A 19,960-nucleotide genomic window follows, 5' to 3' on the forward strand; every position below is an offset into this window, starting at 1 on the left:
ACTACAGTAAATGCTGCCTTGCCTTTATCACAGGTCAGTATCTGAACTCATGCAAAACTACAGTACTTAAAGGTCACAGAAAAATATGAACAAGGTCGTTTGTTCAATAAACATTCTGCAGTAAAACAAGGCAAGTTATATATCCACTGTTGGTTGACCTGGACATACAGCACTGGAGACTGAAAACAACACCTTCAGTACATAAAGCAATACAGGAGAAAAAAAAGAAAGGCGATTTAATGAATACCCTCCAATTTTGTTTTGAGGTTACATACAGATTAGCTGTGCAGTATTAAAGGTTGCACCGTTCACATGTCAGTATTCAACTGGTTGGAAAACTTCCAAAAAGCCCTGCTAATCTGAAAGTAAACTTCCTACACACCACAGGAGAACAAAGCTACAGTAAAAACTACTTTCCCCTAAATGGGAGTAAACAAAACAAAATACATCACAACAAAAAATATTGAAATAGAACTGCAATAATCCCAGATGAGGAATTATCAGGCTTATCAATAAATACCTGCCAATACAGTACCTGTAACGATACATTCATTTACAATACAGTAGTTGCATGGCTTGAAATACAATGCATTGGGAATCTTGTTTCTAAGACAGTCGATACAGATTATTATTAGCAGTAGTATAGCATTAACCATTCTTTTTTTAATTTGCTGACAAATACTGCTTATCCACGGTGATAAATGTGCCACACGCACAGTCACACACAGACGCTGGTTTGTCACCATGCTGGGTCAGGTTGCTAAGACACTTTCCCACTCCCTCCATAACTAATTCAACGAACTGCTGCAGTGCTCATAACCATAAATCCAGCCTCTAGGAAATAAACCCAGCTATCTGGGACACAGGGAAGTCCATTATGTTGAAAAATAAAGCAGTGTAAAAACTTGAATGTGGTAAAGCAGTCATTAAATGGTACAATTAAAAGAGGATATATTGCAGGCCTTGAAAGGAGCCACCCCCTACATCATTAGTTTGGTGCTGGTTAAAAGGAACACTTTCAAAACACTTTCAAAATATAAACCTGACATGCTAAAACTTTCAGTTTTGTAAACAGGATTTCAAGAACCTGCAGGTGCTTATAAAGGAAAATGAACCTAATTAATTAAACCAACAAGCTACTTAACAAAATGCTGAGGCGATAAAAATCTAATCAAAACAACTTGTCTCATTAGTTAAATCATAGGGCGTTTTCTCCCCTTTCTTACCAAGGATAAAATGAGAAGTGCTGTTGTCCTTTCCTTTTGGGTGTTTTACTGAACAACAATCATTATTTCTTAGCAGTATTATTTATTTCTTAGCAGACACCCTTATCCAATTAATCAGAGCTCAACAATGAAAAAGATGAAACACCTATCAGCTGTAAAAAGAAAAAGAAAAATCTGAATACAGCCATGACTGGAAGCTTACCTTTCAGGCCAACCAAAGAGAAAAAAACATATCGGTTACATTATTGTACTGCAGTGTCCATATTCTATGTTAAAGCCATCAGAATACTACAATACCGATCTATCAGCTTTTGTATTCTGTGACATTTTTGCTCCTACAACAAATAGAATGCTGGAATCATAGCTGACACTAAAGATGGTGCACATCTCCCTGCAGGTCATTTCCTATGGGGTCTTGCTAACAACCAATTTTACAGCAGGGCGTGTCAGTTAGGCTCACATTCTGTACTGCAGTATGTTAGAAATTTACGTTATAGTTGCTGGAATATCCAATTTACGTCATTAGGATGGAGACAGACCCTGCTGGCCCCCTATTTGACAGCTCATATCATTTGGTACAGAGTATCTCACTTGTTTCAAATACATATAACAAACAAGGGACATTCTGTCTTAAACAAACACATGTTCAGGGTCAGCCTTGCACCACCTTGTCCCATTACAGGTTACAAGTACAGTGCTGGCTAATTCTTAATCCCAGAGGCTACTTCACTTCAGTCCTGCTTGAAACAGCACTTGTATTCTCTCACCTTGGTAAGTATTGAGAGAAGTGAGTTCAAACACATTCCTGGATTTGTGCCATCCAGATTAGTCACGTTACAGACTGCTGGGAGCACCATTACAATGGACTGTTCCCCTTCGCCCAGATACTCTCAACAGGTAACACCTTTTCTGCCAAAGAGTATTTGACAAAATATGGACATATGGACAAAAGAGTACAGCACACACACACACACACACAAAATGACTGAGGTATAGTCGGCTAGCTAAAAAAAACAGCAGGAAATATAATATACCGTACAAACACCAGAACAAAAAACAAGTGGGGGGGGGGGGGGCAGTGCAAATCGCAGTGATAATCCAGAGAAAGTACAACTGTACAAGGTCTGGCAGTGAGAGGTGAACATTTACAGTATGTGTTTCTTTTTCATGCGCCTGATTTCTTTTTTTTTTTTTTTTTATAAACTGCGGTACGCACCTGGCTAATCTTCACACAAAAGAAAATTGGACATTTGTGTCTCTTCTGTTCATTCCTGTGTAAGCAAAGCGCATTACTCTTTACCCTGGTAAGTACGTAGAAAAGCTGTAGTTTAGACAGGATGACCTTTTCACATGCTCCACAGAACTGCTCATTGGAAGTGTGAATAAACACTATCTATCATATTATCCCTTGAGGAAATCACAATTGCATATACTCGAAAGGCTCTAAAATAGCACTCTATGGCTTACTGCTTTACACCTGTATTTACCCTTGTATTATTAGCTTAACAGAAAATGGTAAACAAATAGTTTAGTTCAAGTAGCCTAACAATACTCAACCTAGTGTAACCCGACTGGAAACAAGACTACTACTATTGCCTCAGAAGTTCAGCTTGAGACCCTAATTATCCCTTAATTGGCTTAATTTATCTTAATCCTTCAATATGGCAAGTTATAAAGATCTAGTATTTTTTAAGCGATTTGAAATAATAGCACTTTAAGTAAAGTAATGATATTTAGAAAGCGTAATATTTTCAATTTCTTGTACTTTAAAACACTCCTGCAAAATTATTTATAATGTAGTATTACACTACTACAGGTGTAGTATTTATATTATTTATTTCTGTCTATTCTGCACTTTGATACACACAAGTAATGCCAGAACTGTAGGCCAGTAGACACACTGAGAATTAGCGCCCTAACGGCAAACGTGCACAGAGAAACGTTTTCAGTTCTGCATTTAGAATTCTCACACCTAGCAATAGTGGATCTAAGGGACTATAGCAACAAGTGAACATTTGTTCTAAAGGAATGCAGGGTATGCGAGTGGGGGAGGGGAGGCAACCAAAACTCCACTTTGGAAACTGAGGGGCTTTTATTTACTTGGATCAACATGATTAGCTGTGCCTTTAATAGAATCCCCTTAAAGGGTCAATATTGTTTATGCACAGTTAGAAATACACCAGAAATGTCTGGTCAAGGTTCTGCTTGTGTCGTGGTAGAAACAAGACACAAACATGGACCTCATCTCTTCCCCCTCATCCCATGTGCACAGTTTTTACATGCTGAAGGTACGCCGCAAGCCCACTGAATCAAACTGTGCTCAGAAACATCTTTCTGATTACATTCCAGGAGAAGAAACATACTGGTAAAAAATCTAAGCTATGCAGAGGTCAGACGCTTTCTACAAAAGTTGGCCTGCAGCACTTTAATAAATGCAATTTATTTTGGGTATGTGTTGTCCTACATATTTTAGAGAGGGTATTCACATATTCTACACACAGCAAAAGCACAAGAAACTTTTTTTTTTTTTAACAAAGAAATAATTGCTCACAATATGAATATACCATGTGGTGTAAAAATAAGGCATCACCAGTTACTAATGTAAAGTAAACCTGTTAATAAAATAAAAAAAGGATGATTAGTGTTGTTTTTGGTATTTTTTAACTCTGGATTCATGCACAAAAGGTGACGTGTAGAATAAGAAAGTATTTTAGAATGCAATTCTAATCAGAGCTTAGTTCTAAAAAGGCATATGGGTCTTACTGCTGTAAGTGGGAGTCCACAGGTTGCTCGGATATGCAGAGACCAGAGAGAGGGCCTCAATAGAGCAATGCAAGGAGACTGCAATGAAAGATTAGCAACAAAAGGGGACGAAAAAAACAAGTTAATTCTGTTCTATGAGAAATTATAACTATTGTATGCAATACATATTACCAATATTTTCACTGACACCCACCTCTAGTAGAACATAAAATACAATCAATAAAACCACAACCCTGCACCCCCCCAAATAAAGATTTTGCTCATCTTAAAGCTTTTTTGAAATCTAAAATGCAGCTATACTATAATTTTATAGTGCATTCAACACTAGTAGTTTTTTTCAGCACACTCTTTTTTTATTTTTAGTCACACAAAAACAGATGGTTTTGTTCTAAAATGCAGGTACTCTCTAAACCCAGCAAGACTTTGCAGCACAATAAGTGCATAAGCAGTTAAAAAAATTAACCCTTTGCGGTCCTATGTCGGATCAGGTCTAACATTACAATTTTCCCTTTCCTGTCCGACATCAAAAAGACTTAAAAAACAGGTCTCTAGTCGTTTTTTCTCCGGAAAAAGCTGAGAAAACCATTCAATGACCGAGTGAGACTGATAGGAGCCGAGAGAAGCCCAAAAAAAGGGGGGGGGGGGGGGCGGAGCAATACAGATAGCCCCGGCACCACAGAGATAACACGGACATAAAACAAACAAGATAGCTGCTTCTGCATCCAGCGCTCAAAGAATATCACAGACATTTGCAGAGCTTTTTGAGATGTTATAGTAATAAAACAATGACTTCGATCGCATTATTTAGGAGTTTGGTGATAAAACAAGTGATCAGGAGATGATTTATCAGTATGCACGACTATGAAGAGGTATGTGAAAAATACAGCGAACAAGGGGTGGGGCAGGGCTGGAGATGCAGTACTGGGTGTCCTGTTGATATGCAGTGCCTTTTAAACCTGTTTTACTGTGAAAAAAAATACTTTTAAACAGCGAGTGTGAAATAAACTGCGCATGTGAAAATAAATTGGAACTGACACGCCTGAGATGCACTGAATAAATGGACCGCAAAGGGTTAAGAATTACTAAACATGTTTCACCCATAATCAGATGCAAATACCAAACTGTTAATCAGTGCACCAAACCCATTATGCAGATTGTCCTTTTTTCCCACGCTGGGATGGTGAAAGAAAGCATCTTTGGTGAATTAGGCCTATGCACAGGAGGCCAGGAGTGCTGCAATTTTATAAACAGCCATAACAAGCACGTCTCATCACCCAAGCACAGACCTTTAACAGCAGAGGGCCTCAGGACACAGCATATACTGTAGTGTAGGGACTGCTGTGATCCCAGAGAAACACAAATCCACGTATCACTGCCCGCCCCTCCCCTCCGCAACCCTGGCTCTCCTCAGCAAGAACCAAACTGCGCTCTGCTGAAAAGAAATGGAAGAGAACCAAACTCCCTCCTCTCCTCCTTTTCCTCTACTCTCTCCTCTGCTTAACGCTCCTATTTCCAATCTATTATCCAATCCTCCAGTAACAACCCCCGGAAACTATTCTCTACCTTCTCCTCCCCTATCTCCTCTGACGACTTTGCCTCTTTCTTCTCCTCTAAAATCTCTGAACCGCAAACTCTTTAACACCTCTTCCTCCCCCCCACCCCTCCCGCTCCAACCCCAACCCCAACATCCTCTGTCTCCCCTACTAACTCACCCTTCTTCTCTCCCCTCTCAGACTCTGACCTCTCCTCCCTCCTCCAGGGCTACAAACCCACCACGTGCGCCCTGGAACCCCTCCCCACTCACCTCTTTCAAGCTGCTGCTCCTGCTATACTCCCCTTCATCTCCTCCCTTTTCAACATCTCTCTCTCCTCTCTGGCCTCTTTTCCTCTGCCTTCAAACATGCCTCTACACCCCCCCCCCCCCTCAAAAAACCTCCCTCCAGAACTACCGCCCTGTCTCCCTCTTATCCTTCCTCTCTAAAACCCTCTCTGCGCAACCGGTTTCCGCTCTGCTCACTCCACTGAAACTGCTCTCCTGTTTGTCACTAACTCGCTAAACTCTGCCCGTGCTTCTCCTCTGTCCTAATTCTCCTTGATCTCTCTGCTGCCTTTGACGCTGTCGATCACTCTATTCTCCTATCCTCTCTCGCTGACCTGGGAATCTCTGACACTGCTCTGGGCTGGGTCTCCTCCTACCTCTCCGACCGCACCTACCAGGTAACCTGGCGCAGCTCAACCTCCACACCTCACCCTCTCTCAACAGAAGTCCCCCAAGGATCAGTCTTGGGCCCTCTCCTGTTCTCTCTCTGCACCCGCTCCCTGGGCCCCCTCATCGCATCCGATGGTTTCTCATACCATTTCTATGCTGATGATGCTCCTTCCTCTCCTTCCCCCCCTCTGACCCCACAATCCCCTCCCGTATCTCTACCTGTCTGTCTGCTATCTCCTCCTGGATGCACTCGCATCATCTCAAACTCAACCTCTCTAAATCTGACCTCCTTTTCTTCTCCTCCTCATCTTCTCCCTCCTCTGATCTCTCTATCTCCATTCCTCTGGAATCTACCACGCTCTCTCCCTCCTCCTCAGCCAAGAACATCGGAGTAACCCTGGACCCCTGCCTCTCCTACTCCCAGCATATCTCCACTCTAGCACGCACCTGCCGTTTCTTCCTGAGCAACATAGGAAGACTCTGACCCTTCCTCACCAACTACTCCACGCAACTCCTCGTCCAGGCCCTGGTACTCTCCCGCCTAGACTACTGCAACTCCCTCCTGGGCGGCCTCCCTGCTTCCGCCACCCGTCCGCTCCAGCTCATCCAGAACTCCGCTGCTCGCCTGGTGTTCACTCTGCCTCGCTTAATCCACACTACTGCACTGCTCCGCTCACTCCACTGACTCCCGATCACCGCTCGCATCCAGCTCAAGACTCTTGTACTTGCCTACTGATGCCTTGACCAGACTGCACCCAGCTACCTCCAGACCCTCATACCTGCTCTTGAACTGCCCCAATATCAGATCGTACTGTGTTTTGCATTTGCTCTTTTTAGGACTGAAGTCACTGTATTTTGTATCTTGCTCTTAATTGTATGTAATGCATTTTTTGCATACAACTGAACTGGGTAAGGGCGTATGCTAAGAAAGAAAGAAAGAAAGAATAATATACAGGGCATGTATTGATATTGGTTATAGGAGAAGCAATGTGATGTTATAAATGCATTAAAATATGTTCTGAAACAATACCAGGGATGGAGACTCCCATTACACAGCAGTATCACCCATTCCAGGTTTTAATGCTCATACATTTCATATCTAACATTTCTATAAGAAAGCACCACTGCAGCTGTTTCTCTGCTAAATCTCAACCATATGAATTTTACAAAAGCTTGTATAAATAGGAACATGAGCTGCTGGGACCTCTGCAAAGGAAAATGCAGTGCGATTGTTTAAAGGCGCCGTTCTGGAGAGAAATAGCAATGAAGCTCCTGGCCTGCAGGAAGCTGTGTCCACACTCTGCACCTTCATCCGGGGAGGATTTCTTTCTGCTGAGTTTTAAATTCTTCAGCATGATGGAACCCTTATGTGTTCTTGTTATTTTTCCCTTAAAAAGGGCTGACATGCTAACCATCATTCTGCTTGGCAGAGCAAAGAATGGAATGAGCAGCGCTACAGCAAAAAAGAAAAAAAACACTGCAGCTGGAGTGTTGTACTCTTCTGAATTTTAACAGCATTAACATTTTTCTTCCTTCTTCCACATGCAGTGATGCCCACATTGTATCAGTCTTTTGTACAGTGTACGGCAGAGCTTCCCAGCCTTGGTCCGGGGACCCCATGTGTCTTCTGGTTTTCATTCCAACTGAGAGCTATAACATTTAATAAGTAACTTGAACTCCGCAACAGACAAGAAGTGAAAGACATTGCTGCTACTGAAATCATTATTTTTTATTTTAAAAAGCTAGACCGACAAGAAAATTATTCAGCAGATTTAAATGTTTTGGTTTCAGCATAACCATTGAAATAAATAGTGAAGAATTACCTTGAGCTTTATTATCTGGCAAGGCAATTCAACAAGAAACTCTTTTGTTTGCTGAAATATCCTATCCCCAGGACCCACCCAGCTAAGTATCCCAAATTACACTTTGAAGACAGTTATCAGTCCATAACTTCATTAAACTAGCTATCACGGAACAAGATTGCTATCTTTCTGAAGTGCATGTCTGAGCCACTGTCTAAACACACTGTAAAAAATATCCTGATCAGATTTGAAATGGTTTATACTGTCCAGGGACTGTACACCATCCTGTCCTTGACCTTTAATCTATTAAATTGGCTGAACCTTTATTTACGTCTTAATTTGTTGACATTAAAATTGAAAAGGTGTTCAAGGGAAAAAAAAAGCATTATCAATCAAACTAGGTCAGAGTCGCTAGATTTTGAAAGAACTGTCATAAAATGTGTCGGTGTTCTGATCCCTAGAGTATTTCAAATTTCTACTGCAAAATGAGGGAAAAAAATAATAAAAATAAACAACAACGTAGAAGTCCATGTACAGTAGAATTAAGAATTTGCACTTCAAACCTGACTGGCAAAAACAATTAGTATAAATTAGGAGTAGTGTGTGCAACCAGTATTACAACCTGCAATGAATGTCTACTGCAGTATGGTACAGTACCATATAACCAGTCACAGTACATGCAACTTAACATTTGTTCTGTCTAACACTACGTTATTCCCTGTAACAAAGCAACAATTCGTGCTGTATGATCAATCACCAGGATATTCTTCATCTTCAATTTGATCTACTTTACAGTACAAGACTCACACACAGGACCCACCCTCCTGACAGGCAGCCCTCTTCCGAGACTTTTGTCTCATCAGAGTCAATCGTTCTTACCACCGCACCATTTGGTTGGCATCCACCCACTACAAACTACTAATAAAGCGTTTCGAGAACAAGGTAATGCAATATTGTGATTAAAAAAAAAAACTAGTATAATCCAGCTGGGCTGTACCACAAGGAATGTGAGAATAACCCTTACAGGAGATCAAACACCTTTTTGATTTTGAGTTATTTTTTAATGTGCAGCTGTTTTATTAGAATGGGTCTTGAGGACACACTTGTCTACTCATGTGGCATGCTGTATATTTTTCAGACTGCATGGTTAAAGATACATTACTTTGACTGTAGACATCCAAATTACACAGAGCAGGGATGTAATTAACATAACTGTTTTCTGACGGGAGATAGCTTTTAACATCAACATATTATAATAAATAAGCAAACCTCCCTATTTTTTTTTTTTTTTTTTACTGGTTCACTAAATCACTCCTGTGAACTCCAGCAGGAATATTACAGGTCCCAATTATTTTGCCAAACATGTTGAAACTGTTTAGATTCTTTTAAAATATATAAGCATTTACTCAAACTTTAATCTTTTAATTTTTTAAACAGAAAACAAATTAAATAATTTGGCAAATGGATGCATGTTTAATCAGGCTTTCACTCTATATCAAACTAGGGCTGCTGTTGTTTCCGTCTGAAGTCGACTATAGGTTTCACAAAGACTCAAGATCATCTAAAGGGGCCGGGTCTTCCTGTTGTCCCCAATAGTCTATATATTGTTTTCAGCAAGTTTACGTTTTATACCAGCTTTAAAGTCCTTTAGATTGAACAGCTATTTGATTATTTCCACCTTAGAGCGTATGGGAGAGAGAGTTACACCAGTCTGCAATCCTAAATCGGGGATGACATAATCCTAACTCTACTGAAAATTGAATAAACAGGATCAAATCGCTTTCAACAAGGTTCCAGCTGCAAATAGACATGGAATACGTGAACATAGTGGTCTGATTACCAGAAATAATGTATCTTGTAATAATGGCCTTTTTGTATATGCATAAATCCTGCGGAATCACCTATCATCATAGACACGCCTTTTGAGTTATGTAGTTAAGACCATAGGTTGCTCCTAAAATGCCTGCCAAAATACTATTTAACTCTGACCCAGTAAATGACAGGACTAAGGGCTGTTTAGCAGTCATTGGCCATGTGGTTAAATTCATGTGATCCTGCATGCAGGTCTGCAGCACTGCTAATAACTGCCAGACCGGAAGGTTAGATTCTACAGACAGCTCAACCGGCAGGTGGGTTTGCAAAGCCCATTTTTCTTAATCCATTCACGCTCAACATTCATAGGGCCCTATGAAATCTGTTTTATTATTTTGAATTTTCAGATTTCTTTTTTCCTGATTTCTGATTTTTTGGTTATAAAAATCTGTAATTTGTTAATTAGTTGTTTTTTTTTTATAACCACAAGTGTTTGATACATTGACAGCAATGGTGAAACTAGAAATGCATGAAAAAATATGACAAAAACAACCTTTCTAAACGGTTTTAATCAAAGTGCTTTCAGAAAAAAGGGTATAAATTGGCACAAAGTAATAGAAACAAACTAGGAACATTGTAAATTAAAAAGAAAAAATCAAAATGTAGGCTTTTTTAGTAGTTTTTCTTTTTAACACAAGCTGAACTATAACATTTCAAAATAAATTTAGTGTTTTCATTAATAATTAATGACAAACAATGTAAGTAAAAGCCTAAATACTTTAAGAAAAAGCAACTTAGTAATATCTCCCTGAGAACTTTGGAGAAAAAATGCAGCAACTCATTACAGTACTATCTGCTCAGAATAACTTATAGGTAGTCGTTTTCCCCCCCAAGCGATAACGGTAGCTAGCAAGTGAAGTGGCACGAGAGGCAGCGCTTGTTTACAGTTAAAATCACAGTCGTGTACGGTGGCTGAGAGGTGCAAAAATGTTTTTCATGCTTTCCCATGACGTGTGTTTCTTGAAGCCTCTTGTCATACAAACACTGTGCTATTTCAATGTAATTTTTAAATAATATACATATACATTTTGTTTGTTTAAATTGATTTTGTGGTAAGGTCCTCGGGTGCCTAATTCCGTTTTTTTTCTCTAAATTCCACGATTCCGTCCATGTTCTCCGTAACACGGATTTCAAAGGGCCCTACATTTAGGGTTATCCAGAAAGACAGACACTAAACAGATGTCTACCGGACTTTTAAGATTGATCCATAAAGAAACGACTTGCATTAGAGATCAGAAACAGACCACTCTTAATACCAGGCTAGTGTCAACACTGCTGGGTTTCAAATCAATTCTCTCACGGTTATATTGTGTAGAAAACCTCCTTTTTTTTGCCCTGGGCTGCCAGGAAGGTTAAAGGATTTGCCCATTTGTTTTCTTAAATAAACACCTCCCAACAGACACAGATTATAGCCTCACATTCTAACCTCAGGTTACCTGAAACCATTCTAGGATTCTGATAGACAGTGATTGAACTAAGTAATTCACTTAACCTTTTTCCACTTAAGAAGCAGTTCCATTTAAAGAGACCAGATCTCATTTGAAACAACCACTCTTTGGAGTCTCTTTCTGCTTAGCAGAGCTGTCACTATTTCTTGACTTGAAACCTGTCAAAAGTCATTTTGTTTGATTCTAAGCAACAGTAAAAGATCATGAGTAGGATTACAGTAGTCAAACTGATGTAACGAAATACAAAATAACAGATTGAATTTCATTCAGAAGTACAAAAAAAATGTACAATGACAAGTTTGTACCATTTATATCCAGTACTGTACAAGCCTTCTTATTGCTTACAGCTGCTATCATAATTTTGACTGGTTCTTACTGAAAACACACTGAAGCAACAGGTCATCTTTGCATTCAATTGTACTAGAACGTGCTGCTGTTAGAACAGGCACAAGGAATTTTAAATTTTAAATCAAAGAAAAGAAAAGAAAGGAATTTGCTTAAGCTCACAGTCCAACTACCAGGCCCACACTAATTCCAAGGAAAGCGGAAAGATTTTTCACACACCTTCAGCATGAAAGGCCTCTTTGAGATGCAGAAGCACATCTGCAAACTTGCGGACGTCGCTGACCAGCTGCATGATGTAGTCGGGGTCCACACCGGGGCTGTCCTGGCAGTCCGAGCTCGAACTGATGCTGCTCAGGGAGTTGCTCTTGGTGCTACAGCCCATGCCCGAGGAACCGGTGGTGGCCGCCAGGGGGAAAAAGTGAGAGTTGGTGAGCCGCGCAATCCCCAGAGTGAGCTTGTTGCCACCGCTGTTGTTGTTCTGTCGCAACATCCCAGCTGCTGCAGCAGTGCTCGAGAAACCCCTGGCCGTGTTAACCTCGGACGCTGCTAGACTCCCATCCAAGAAAGGCTGTTCCTAGAACGAATTAAAGAATTCATTTAGTAAACCGAGAACTGTTGGGGGGGAGGGGATGTCCTCCACTGGCGGTAGTTCTGACTAAAAAATTTTTTTTACACCAAGATCTGCCCAAGAAACCCTGTTAGCATGTCTTTATGCAAAAAATAAAAATACACAAGCAGGGGTGAACAAAAAAAGATTTATTGACTACACAGCATCTGGACCAACCTTCCGAGATTACTGTATAACTTGTCGCCAAATTAACTACAGCAGCTCAAGGAACGCCCTGGAATGACTCAATCCAGTATGTAAAGGGCCATCCCCACCATGATGTCTTTTTCAGGAATTATGACAATAACATTCACTGGCAGTGTATACTGGACTCCAACTCTAAACGCAAGTGTGCCTTTTTCTTAAAGCAACAGGAAGCTAGAGTTTACAAAATACATTTGGGTTGAAATACCTAGTTACCACTCAGTATTTTGCTTAGTGAAATTAACCTGCTCAATATGCTACTTATTCTAATCAGATTATTTAGGAATGTAGTACTTTATGATCAATGTTAGAAATGTTTTCGATGATGTCAAATAGAACCTTAGTGAAACATATCTAAATACTTTGAAGTCTCTGGTAGATGCATCTCAGATAAGTAAGCAGGGTGGCTGGTTTGATTGACAGTTTTCAAATGTTTTAGTACATGTTCTGCTTTTATCAGGATCTCACTGGAAACCCACACATTTCCAGCGAGATGCTGGTGTTCTGTATTGCTGTGGTACAATGGCTATTAACAAGGTGTTGGGCAGTATTCTACCTCAACATGTTGGATTCTTCAACTTTTGTAACACTGTACTCAAAACGTACTGAAAATCTATCTATCTATCTATCTATATATATATATATATATATATAAATGAAAGAGAAAGTTCAAAGTTCTAGTGATTTTCCAGCTGGAGAATGTTAAGATAAAATACTTAAATTTGCACAACTACTACTTGTAACCCACTTCAGTATTCATGATCTAACATTTGTGTCAACACTTCTAAGAATCTGTTAAGTTATAAAACTGTTTATACTTTCCTGTAAAAGTGTAAAAGTGAATTACACCTTGAGTTCAACAGCTGTATTTCATCAAGTCAGGAGGGTTATAGAAGGGCTATCCTCTATATTCATTATTGAAACAGCTTGAATGTTGTGGCAGCTTTTAATTAACTCGCCCTGACCCTTCAGACCAAAACATAAATTAAAAGCTCGGTGGCAGACGCCAAGAGACAAACCCCAATATAAAATGATGTAGAGGTGATGTGCAGAAGGCAGCTGCCAGACTGTCCCATACAAACACTCTGTTTTCTTCTCAGGCCAATTATTTGAGTAATAATTGGACAATTACTGGAGCTCTAGTGTAAGACTATAAAACAACTGTGTCTTTAAATGGAAAGGATGTAATCAGAGGTCCGCCAAAAGTCAGGTTTATATTTTTGGGGTGTCAGAGTTAAGATTTGTTAATGCTCAAGTGGGGCGTCTATTTCAGTTTTATAAACAACTGGGTTCATCTAAACACTTCCGTATTTTAAGTGATTCAACTACAAACCTGTCATTTGACATGTTTTTATGCTTTTACAGGCAGGTGTTTATGCTCTGTTACTATACAGTTTTGCATCACCCAGAATTTTAGGATCAAGACAATTATATATATATATATATATATATATATATATATATATATATATATATATATATATATAAATGAATGCTCTATTTAACATCATATAATCAACAAAACTACAAAATCGCAGTCTACCAGATGCCATAATAGTAGTACAGTATTTCATGTTAGATTTTGAAATGTCACACTTTTTCAAATTTCAGTTTTTCGTAACTATATGGAAAACTAAACAAGAACAACAAGCAGTATGTAATAAAATATGTCAGCATAACATTATTCAGCAGGTTTTATTTAACTTTATGAAGCAAATATTTTGGCCATTGCTGTAGATACAGTATCTGATACCAATTGTATATACTGTCAGAATTTAGCTCCATCACTACTTAGATTCACTTTTGGAATTTATTTTTGAATTAAAGTTACTTATTCACGTGTCTAATTTCTTTACACTTTTTTTTTTTTACCAATTTTTCAGTTATTACTTAGCAGTGGCTGTGTATGTGTTTTGTAGTCTGTAGTAATAGGGTAGTCAAATTAAAATGTTTAGCAAACTGTCTACAGTGTTCGGGACACGGCTTAATTAAGAGATATGCTTTGAACATTAAACCTCAACACTTCCATTCATCTTCAGTCTGACTAAGACATCCCATTATAGTATTCAGAGACATTTCTGTACAGCTTGTCATTTGCCACTGTGTATAAAATAAAAAATGCATACACAGCTGTTTAGTTGCAATGTTGTCGTTTTTTTTTTTTCTTTTTCTCACAATACATCATCCCTTACGTCACAAAACAGTCGACGAGAATTATGTACCGTTCTGTATTGGACTTTAGCATAAAGTCAATACCGTTAGTTTGTCAAACTATTTCCCACCCCCCATCGATATCACCGATCTTGTTCGATCAGAATAATTTACTACTAAAAATACAGCAGCAGAGCTACCCCCATCTGCCCCTATACGATTAAATTCCATTCAAATTCATAAATCATCACAGATTGTTTTTTAGGCTGACGCTTGACACGTTTTTGCACGCGCAACCACTAAATACGTTACTCAAGCAGTCATTTCACAATTGTTTTGGCGGAATGAGATTTCGACTTTTCGCTACAGTATTAAAATGCACCCTATTCATTCATTTTAACAAATTATTCATACACGTGTACTCCCGGCGGTTAAGAGATGGCATTTGTATAGTTATGATGTCCAGTAAAAAAATACTTAACAAACAATCCGACCATTTACATTTGTTTAATGATCAAGTCACAAGTCCACAATTGTTCAGTCATGATCACAAATCTATTCAACTAAGGCAACGTGTGATTATTTGGGAACGGAGATAACAGTTATCTCAAGTCAAAATGTTGTAATTCTGCTCAGTGGGTTGTGTACTTAAATTAAAATGACACTTTAAATGTATTCTTGTGAAATCGATCTCGTTTGAGATCACAAATCAATGTCTGTCAATGTTTGCATAACGATTGTTTTGAGACCTTCAAACCACGGTGCTTTTTCTCCAAAAAACACAAAAGTTAAAAAAAAAAACATTTCCACTCGTACACTGTAGTTATCCAGGCAAAATGCCTTGATCACTGTAGCCTACATAGTCTAGTCTGATTTATCCACAGCCCGTTAAATGACAAAAAAATGGTTGAAATGATACTCACCTGGTTTATAATCATGTACCATTGCACAGCACGAAAAACAAGAAACGTCTATTTTTCACATAAAACCCACACGTATTGTATGTATTCCTGTACTGTAAGTACGTGCCACTCTTCTCCCAGTTAAAACTCAGACACGCCGTTCAGTCTCTCTCTGCTAACTCTCCTCCTCCCCTTCACTTGTGACACTACACACCGCTTCTGATAGGGCAGTTAGAGCAGAGGGTTGGTTCGCTTGGTTTGTCTCGTTCGCTCCCCCTAACAACAGCAACAGGTGGAAGAAAAATCGAAACTGCACTCTGGGGCTAAACCTCATGCCATAGAGGAGCTGCTTATTTAATACAGTGCATGGTTATACTACCATGGTCTGCTTTTCAGAGCAATATAGGAGGCTGTATAATGGCTTGTAATTCAGAGATCCCCGGTTCAAATCCCACCTCAGCCACTCACACATTGTGTGACCCAAAGCAAATCACTTAACCTCCTTGTGCTCCGTCTTTCGGGTGAGACGTAATTGTAAGTGACTCTGCAGCTGATGCATCGTCCACACACCCTAGTCTCTGTAAGTCGCCTTGGATAAAAGCGTCTGCTAAATAAACAAATAATAATAACCACCGGTAGCCTGTTTCACTGTGAATTATATTAAATATGTAATGGACACATTGTACATTTGGTGTAGATGTTGCCTCAAGACTAGAAACAAGCAACTTATTTTATTTTTTTACAGGACACTGTATGTGTGCCTACAACATGCAATTAACTCTATATTTACACAGTCTACGCTATTAAAAAATATATAATTCCAAAAATAAAATAAAAAACCTTGTTGCAATATTGGATTTAAATGTACAGCAATGTATACACGCTAACCCCAGTCTTCTTTGTATGGGTGTGACTTTTAAAAATCTAAAAACAATGAAAAAAACAATTTCACCAGGGAAATACACATCCTCCTGTGGTTAGCAGGGCAGCACTCACTTGTCCAGTAACAGTCATTCACACACAAAAAAAGGTTACATTCTCAGAGCTTTTTACTGCAATGTCATTAGTGTGTTTTGAATCTAAGCCAAAGAACATTCTCAAATCAGTTGCTTTATTTGCAAGAGGCACCCTAATAGCATGGTTCTCATTGCTGTCACTGCTCGCACTGGTGCATGCCCATTACCGGTCATCTTTATGTCCCATAAACCTTTGGGGACCCTTAAAGGTGCAACACTAACATGTAGTCAGTAAAAGGTAAATAAAAAGTAAGTCTCTTAAAGGTTTCTAACAGCTCATTTCTTTTTTTGTCATTTCTAAAACCTTTCTGCTATTGTCTCTAACATTTGAAATAACCACATAAAGATTACAGTTTTATACACAATATTTTGTGAAAGGAAATTTGTTTTTGAATAAATAGGATAAATAATGATTAAAACATGATCAAGGTTTTGCTATGGTATACCTTGAGGCACTAGTTTAAAAGGTCTGCATATCACAGCTGGTATTTCCGCTATTGTATTTACCGTTTAGGTGAGATTCCATACCTCACGTCAAGACCTGTAATTTACTGGCCAGTTTGGATTTATTTTAAAACTAGTTGAACAGGTAGGCGTGCTGTTCTCATTGATGGATTATCACCACAGTCCAGCCACAAGATAATGAGAATTAGGAATCACCCTTCATATCTATGATTTGGGTATTACATCATTGTGACAGAAGCAATGGTGGCATTTTTACGATAAATAAAATAACACAGAACACTGTTTATTAGTTTCAAGGGTTCAAAAAATATATAATTGCATGTATATGCCCATGCATTGGGCTAACAATACCAGGCATAAAAAAAATATATTATTTTTTCTTGCATGCATGCTTTGGGGGTAAGCATTAGGCATTTGTATGTATTTTTTATTAGAAAAGGTGGTTCCTCTTTAAATATCGTCCATTGTATCTATTCCCTGTATGATGAGCTTCATTAAAAAGAAAATCTAATCATGTGTCTAGTTGATTATGAGAAGCTAATTGAAACTACATTTTAAAAACTGAAGCTTACTGTGATTGCGGAAAGCACAAATCTTGTTGCTATGACAACAATAGTTCTCTCATTCTTGTCCGGAATGGATAATTGAATAATAGGCATGTTTGTCTCAACAGAAATGATGTTTAAAAAAGATGTGCATCTTTAAATAAGCCACTACTCTGTAATAATAACCCTCTTTGAACTAATGAGCCATCTGAAGATTTATCTCTCTTATGCTCGCCTGTCTTATGCAGGTGCTCTAAGTACTGGAGCACTCAAGAACTGAAATATCTCTTCTGCTGGAATTAAACAGGTGATTGTGGGGGCTCCCAAGTGGCGCATCCAGTAAAGGCACTCCACGTGGAGTGCAAGATGCACCCTATAGCTTGGAGATCGCAGGTTCAAATCCAGGCTATGTGATTGCCAACTGTGACCGGGGGTTCCCAGGGGGCAGCACAAAATTGTCAGAGTGTTGCCCAGGTAGGGAGGGCTTAGGTGGCAGGGCAATCCACCGTTCACCTCGCACCAGCGACCCCTGTGGCTGATAGGGCGCCTGCGGATCTGCAGTGGAACCATTCACATCTGTGTTGTCCTCCGGCACTATAGGTCTGATGGCTTCACTGTGGATCCACAGTGTGAAAAATGACAGCTTGGCAGGAACACGTTTTGGAGGACGCTGTTTCCACAGTCACCGGGGGTTGCAGCAGTGAGCCGGGATTAATAACAACACAATTGGCGATTCTAAATTGGGGAGAAAACTGTGTAAAAATCATTGGCAACAACTAAATTAAAAAAAACAACAACCGGTGATTGTGTGTGTTGGGTATGGATGCCACTTTGCTCACATAAGGGAATGGCCTGCTGCCAGCATCTTTTGTCAAAAGTCATACCTTCTCCCTTGTGGGTTGAAACAAGCAAAAGAAGAATACATTTGATACTGCATTGCTTTTGATCCTGAGAAGAACTAACCGTGAATCCTTAAATTCTCTAATTTCTAGGTTCCTTAAGCTGCCAAGACATTTTATTCTACTACCCTATTAGATTTTCTGACCCTATAACCCTCTTGCCAAATATACTATATTCAATAGCAAAAGAAACATTAACAGCTATACTTTATATTATATTCAAAATCAATCAACCATAATTATAGGCAATCTACCATAAGCAATGGAATCCTATAGAACAGCAACCCCTTGTGAAAAAACAGCTAAAGTATGACTCAAGACTTCTATTCATTTAAAATTATATTCAATTAATTGTATTACTTTAACACTGTGAAATGTACAGCATTTGAATTATGATAATGTAGTTTATGTTTTAATAATAACAATTGTCATCATCGTATAATTCATGAACAAATTAATACTCGTAATGCAGTTTATAGTACCATCTAGTGTCAAATTTGTGAATTACAAAAAAAATAACGTTTGAAGTTCAAAAACTGTCTGTGTGTACATCTATTGCTTCTGCTGTGGTGCAGTTTGCAGTTATTTTACATTTTGGTTTGTTTACATATTATTCTGATACAACATGTTGTACACTGAGAGGTTTGATGCAAAATTATCTTTCTGTGTCAAAACTTTGTTTTGCTCATTTTTAAAATCTTTGTAATGTGGCAAAGTATTAAGTAGTGTGAACGGCTACATTACAAAGCAAGGCAACCAAGCTAATGCAACATCATTAGCGCAAACGTTTTTGGCTGAGATGGAGTAAAATCACGGACACCAATGAAAATCAACAAAAATCACGGAATCCGCGACCACCCTCACTTAATTCCAACCTTCCTCATGGTCAAGTGTTACATACTGTAGTGTAGAGGCTTCAAATCAACATTGAAACTGAGGCTTGACTTTAATCTTTACTGTAAGTGCATTTGAAAGGCAATGACATTTGAGATGGATCAATGCTAAATGTATATAAAGCACTTTTCCATGTATATTACAGGACATCCAAGTTTAATGACAATTAACTTGTATTGTCAACATGGAAATATACTAGGGAACGCACTTATTGTGACGTCTATATCATTTATATTACATGATTTATTTATGTTTTAAAATGGAACATATGCCTGCAAATATATATATATATATATATATATATATATATATATATATATATATATATATATATATATATATATATATATAACATCGAGATTGTTGGGAAATGTACTGTTTTGAATTGTTTAAAAAACAAACAAGTTGTAAACTCGAACTCAGGCAAAAGAACGTTGAAGCAGAGAAATGAAACATAATCAGCAGAGTTCTGTCATTGTCTTTTAAAGGCTACAACGTAGGCATTGTTGATTATAGACAGGAAGTAAGTGCATTTATTGATACAGACGGATAACTTGTCACACCGTTTTCCATTTCAGTTTACTATTTTTTGTTTAAATAAAAAAAGACCTA

The 19,960-nt window shown here is 38.6% G+C and overlaps 1 protein-coding gene across 3 annotated transcripts in view; it reads right to left on the reverse strand.

Annotated features, from left to right (window-relative positions):
• The window catches only part of LOC117411829 (rho GTPase-activating protein 29-like), a 51,784-nt gene extending 35,959 nt beyond the window's left edge, over positions 1-15,825 (reverse strand). Inside the window, exons 1-2 of one of the 3 annotated variants that reach the window (XM_034019632.3) lie at positions 15,551-15,825; positions 11,885-12,239 (exon numbers count right to left, since the gene is read on the reverse strand). In XM_034019632.3, coding sequence (XP_033875523.3) covers positions 11,885-12,239; positions 15,551-15,565 — 370 coding nt within the window. In that variant the 5' untranslated portion in view covers positions 15,566-15,825. The remainder of the gene's footprint in view (positions 1-11,884; positions 12,240-15,550) is intronic. The other 2 variants (XM_034019627.3, XM_034019617.3) reach the window with 2 other exon arrangements.
• Positions 15,826-19,960: the final 4,135 nt, after the last annotated feature.

The sequence above is a fragment of the Acipenser ruthenus genome, chromosome 10 (assembly GCF_902713425.1).
Source record: "Acipenser ruthenus chromosome 10, fAciRut3.2 maternal haplotype, whole genome shotgun sequence".
Classification (NCBI taxonomy): Eukaryota; Metazoa; Chordata; class Actinopteri; order Acipenseriformes; family Acipenseridae; genus Acipenser; species Acipenser ruthenus.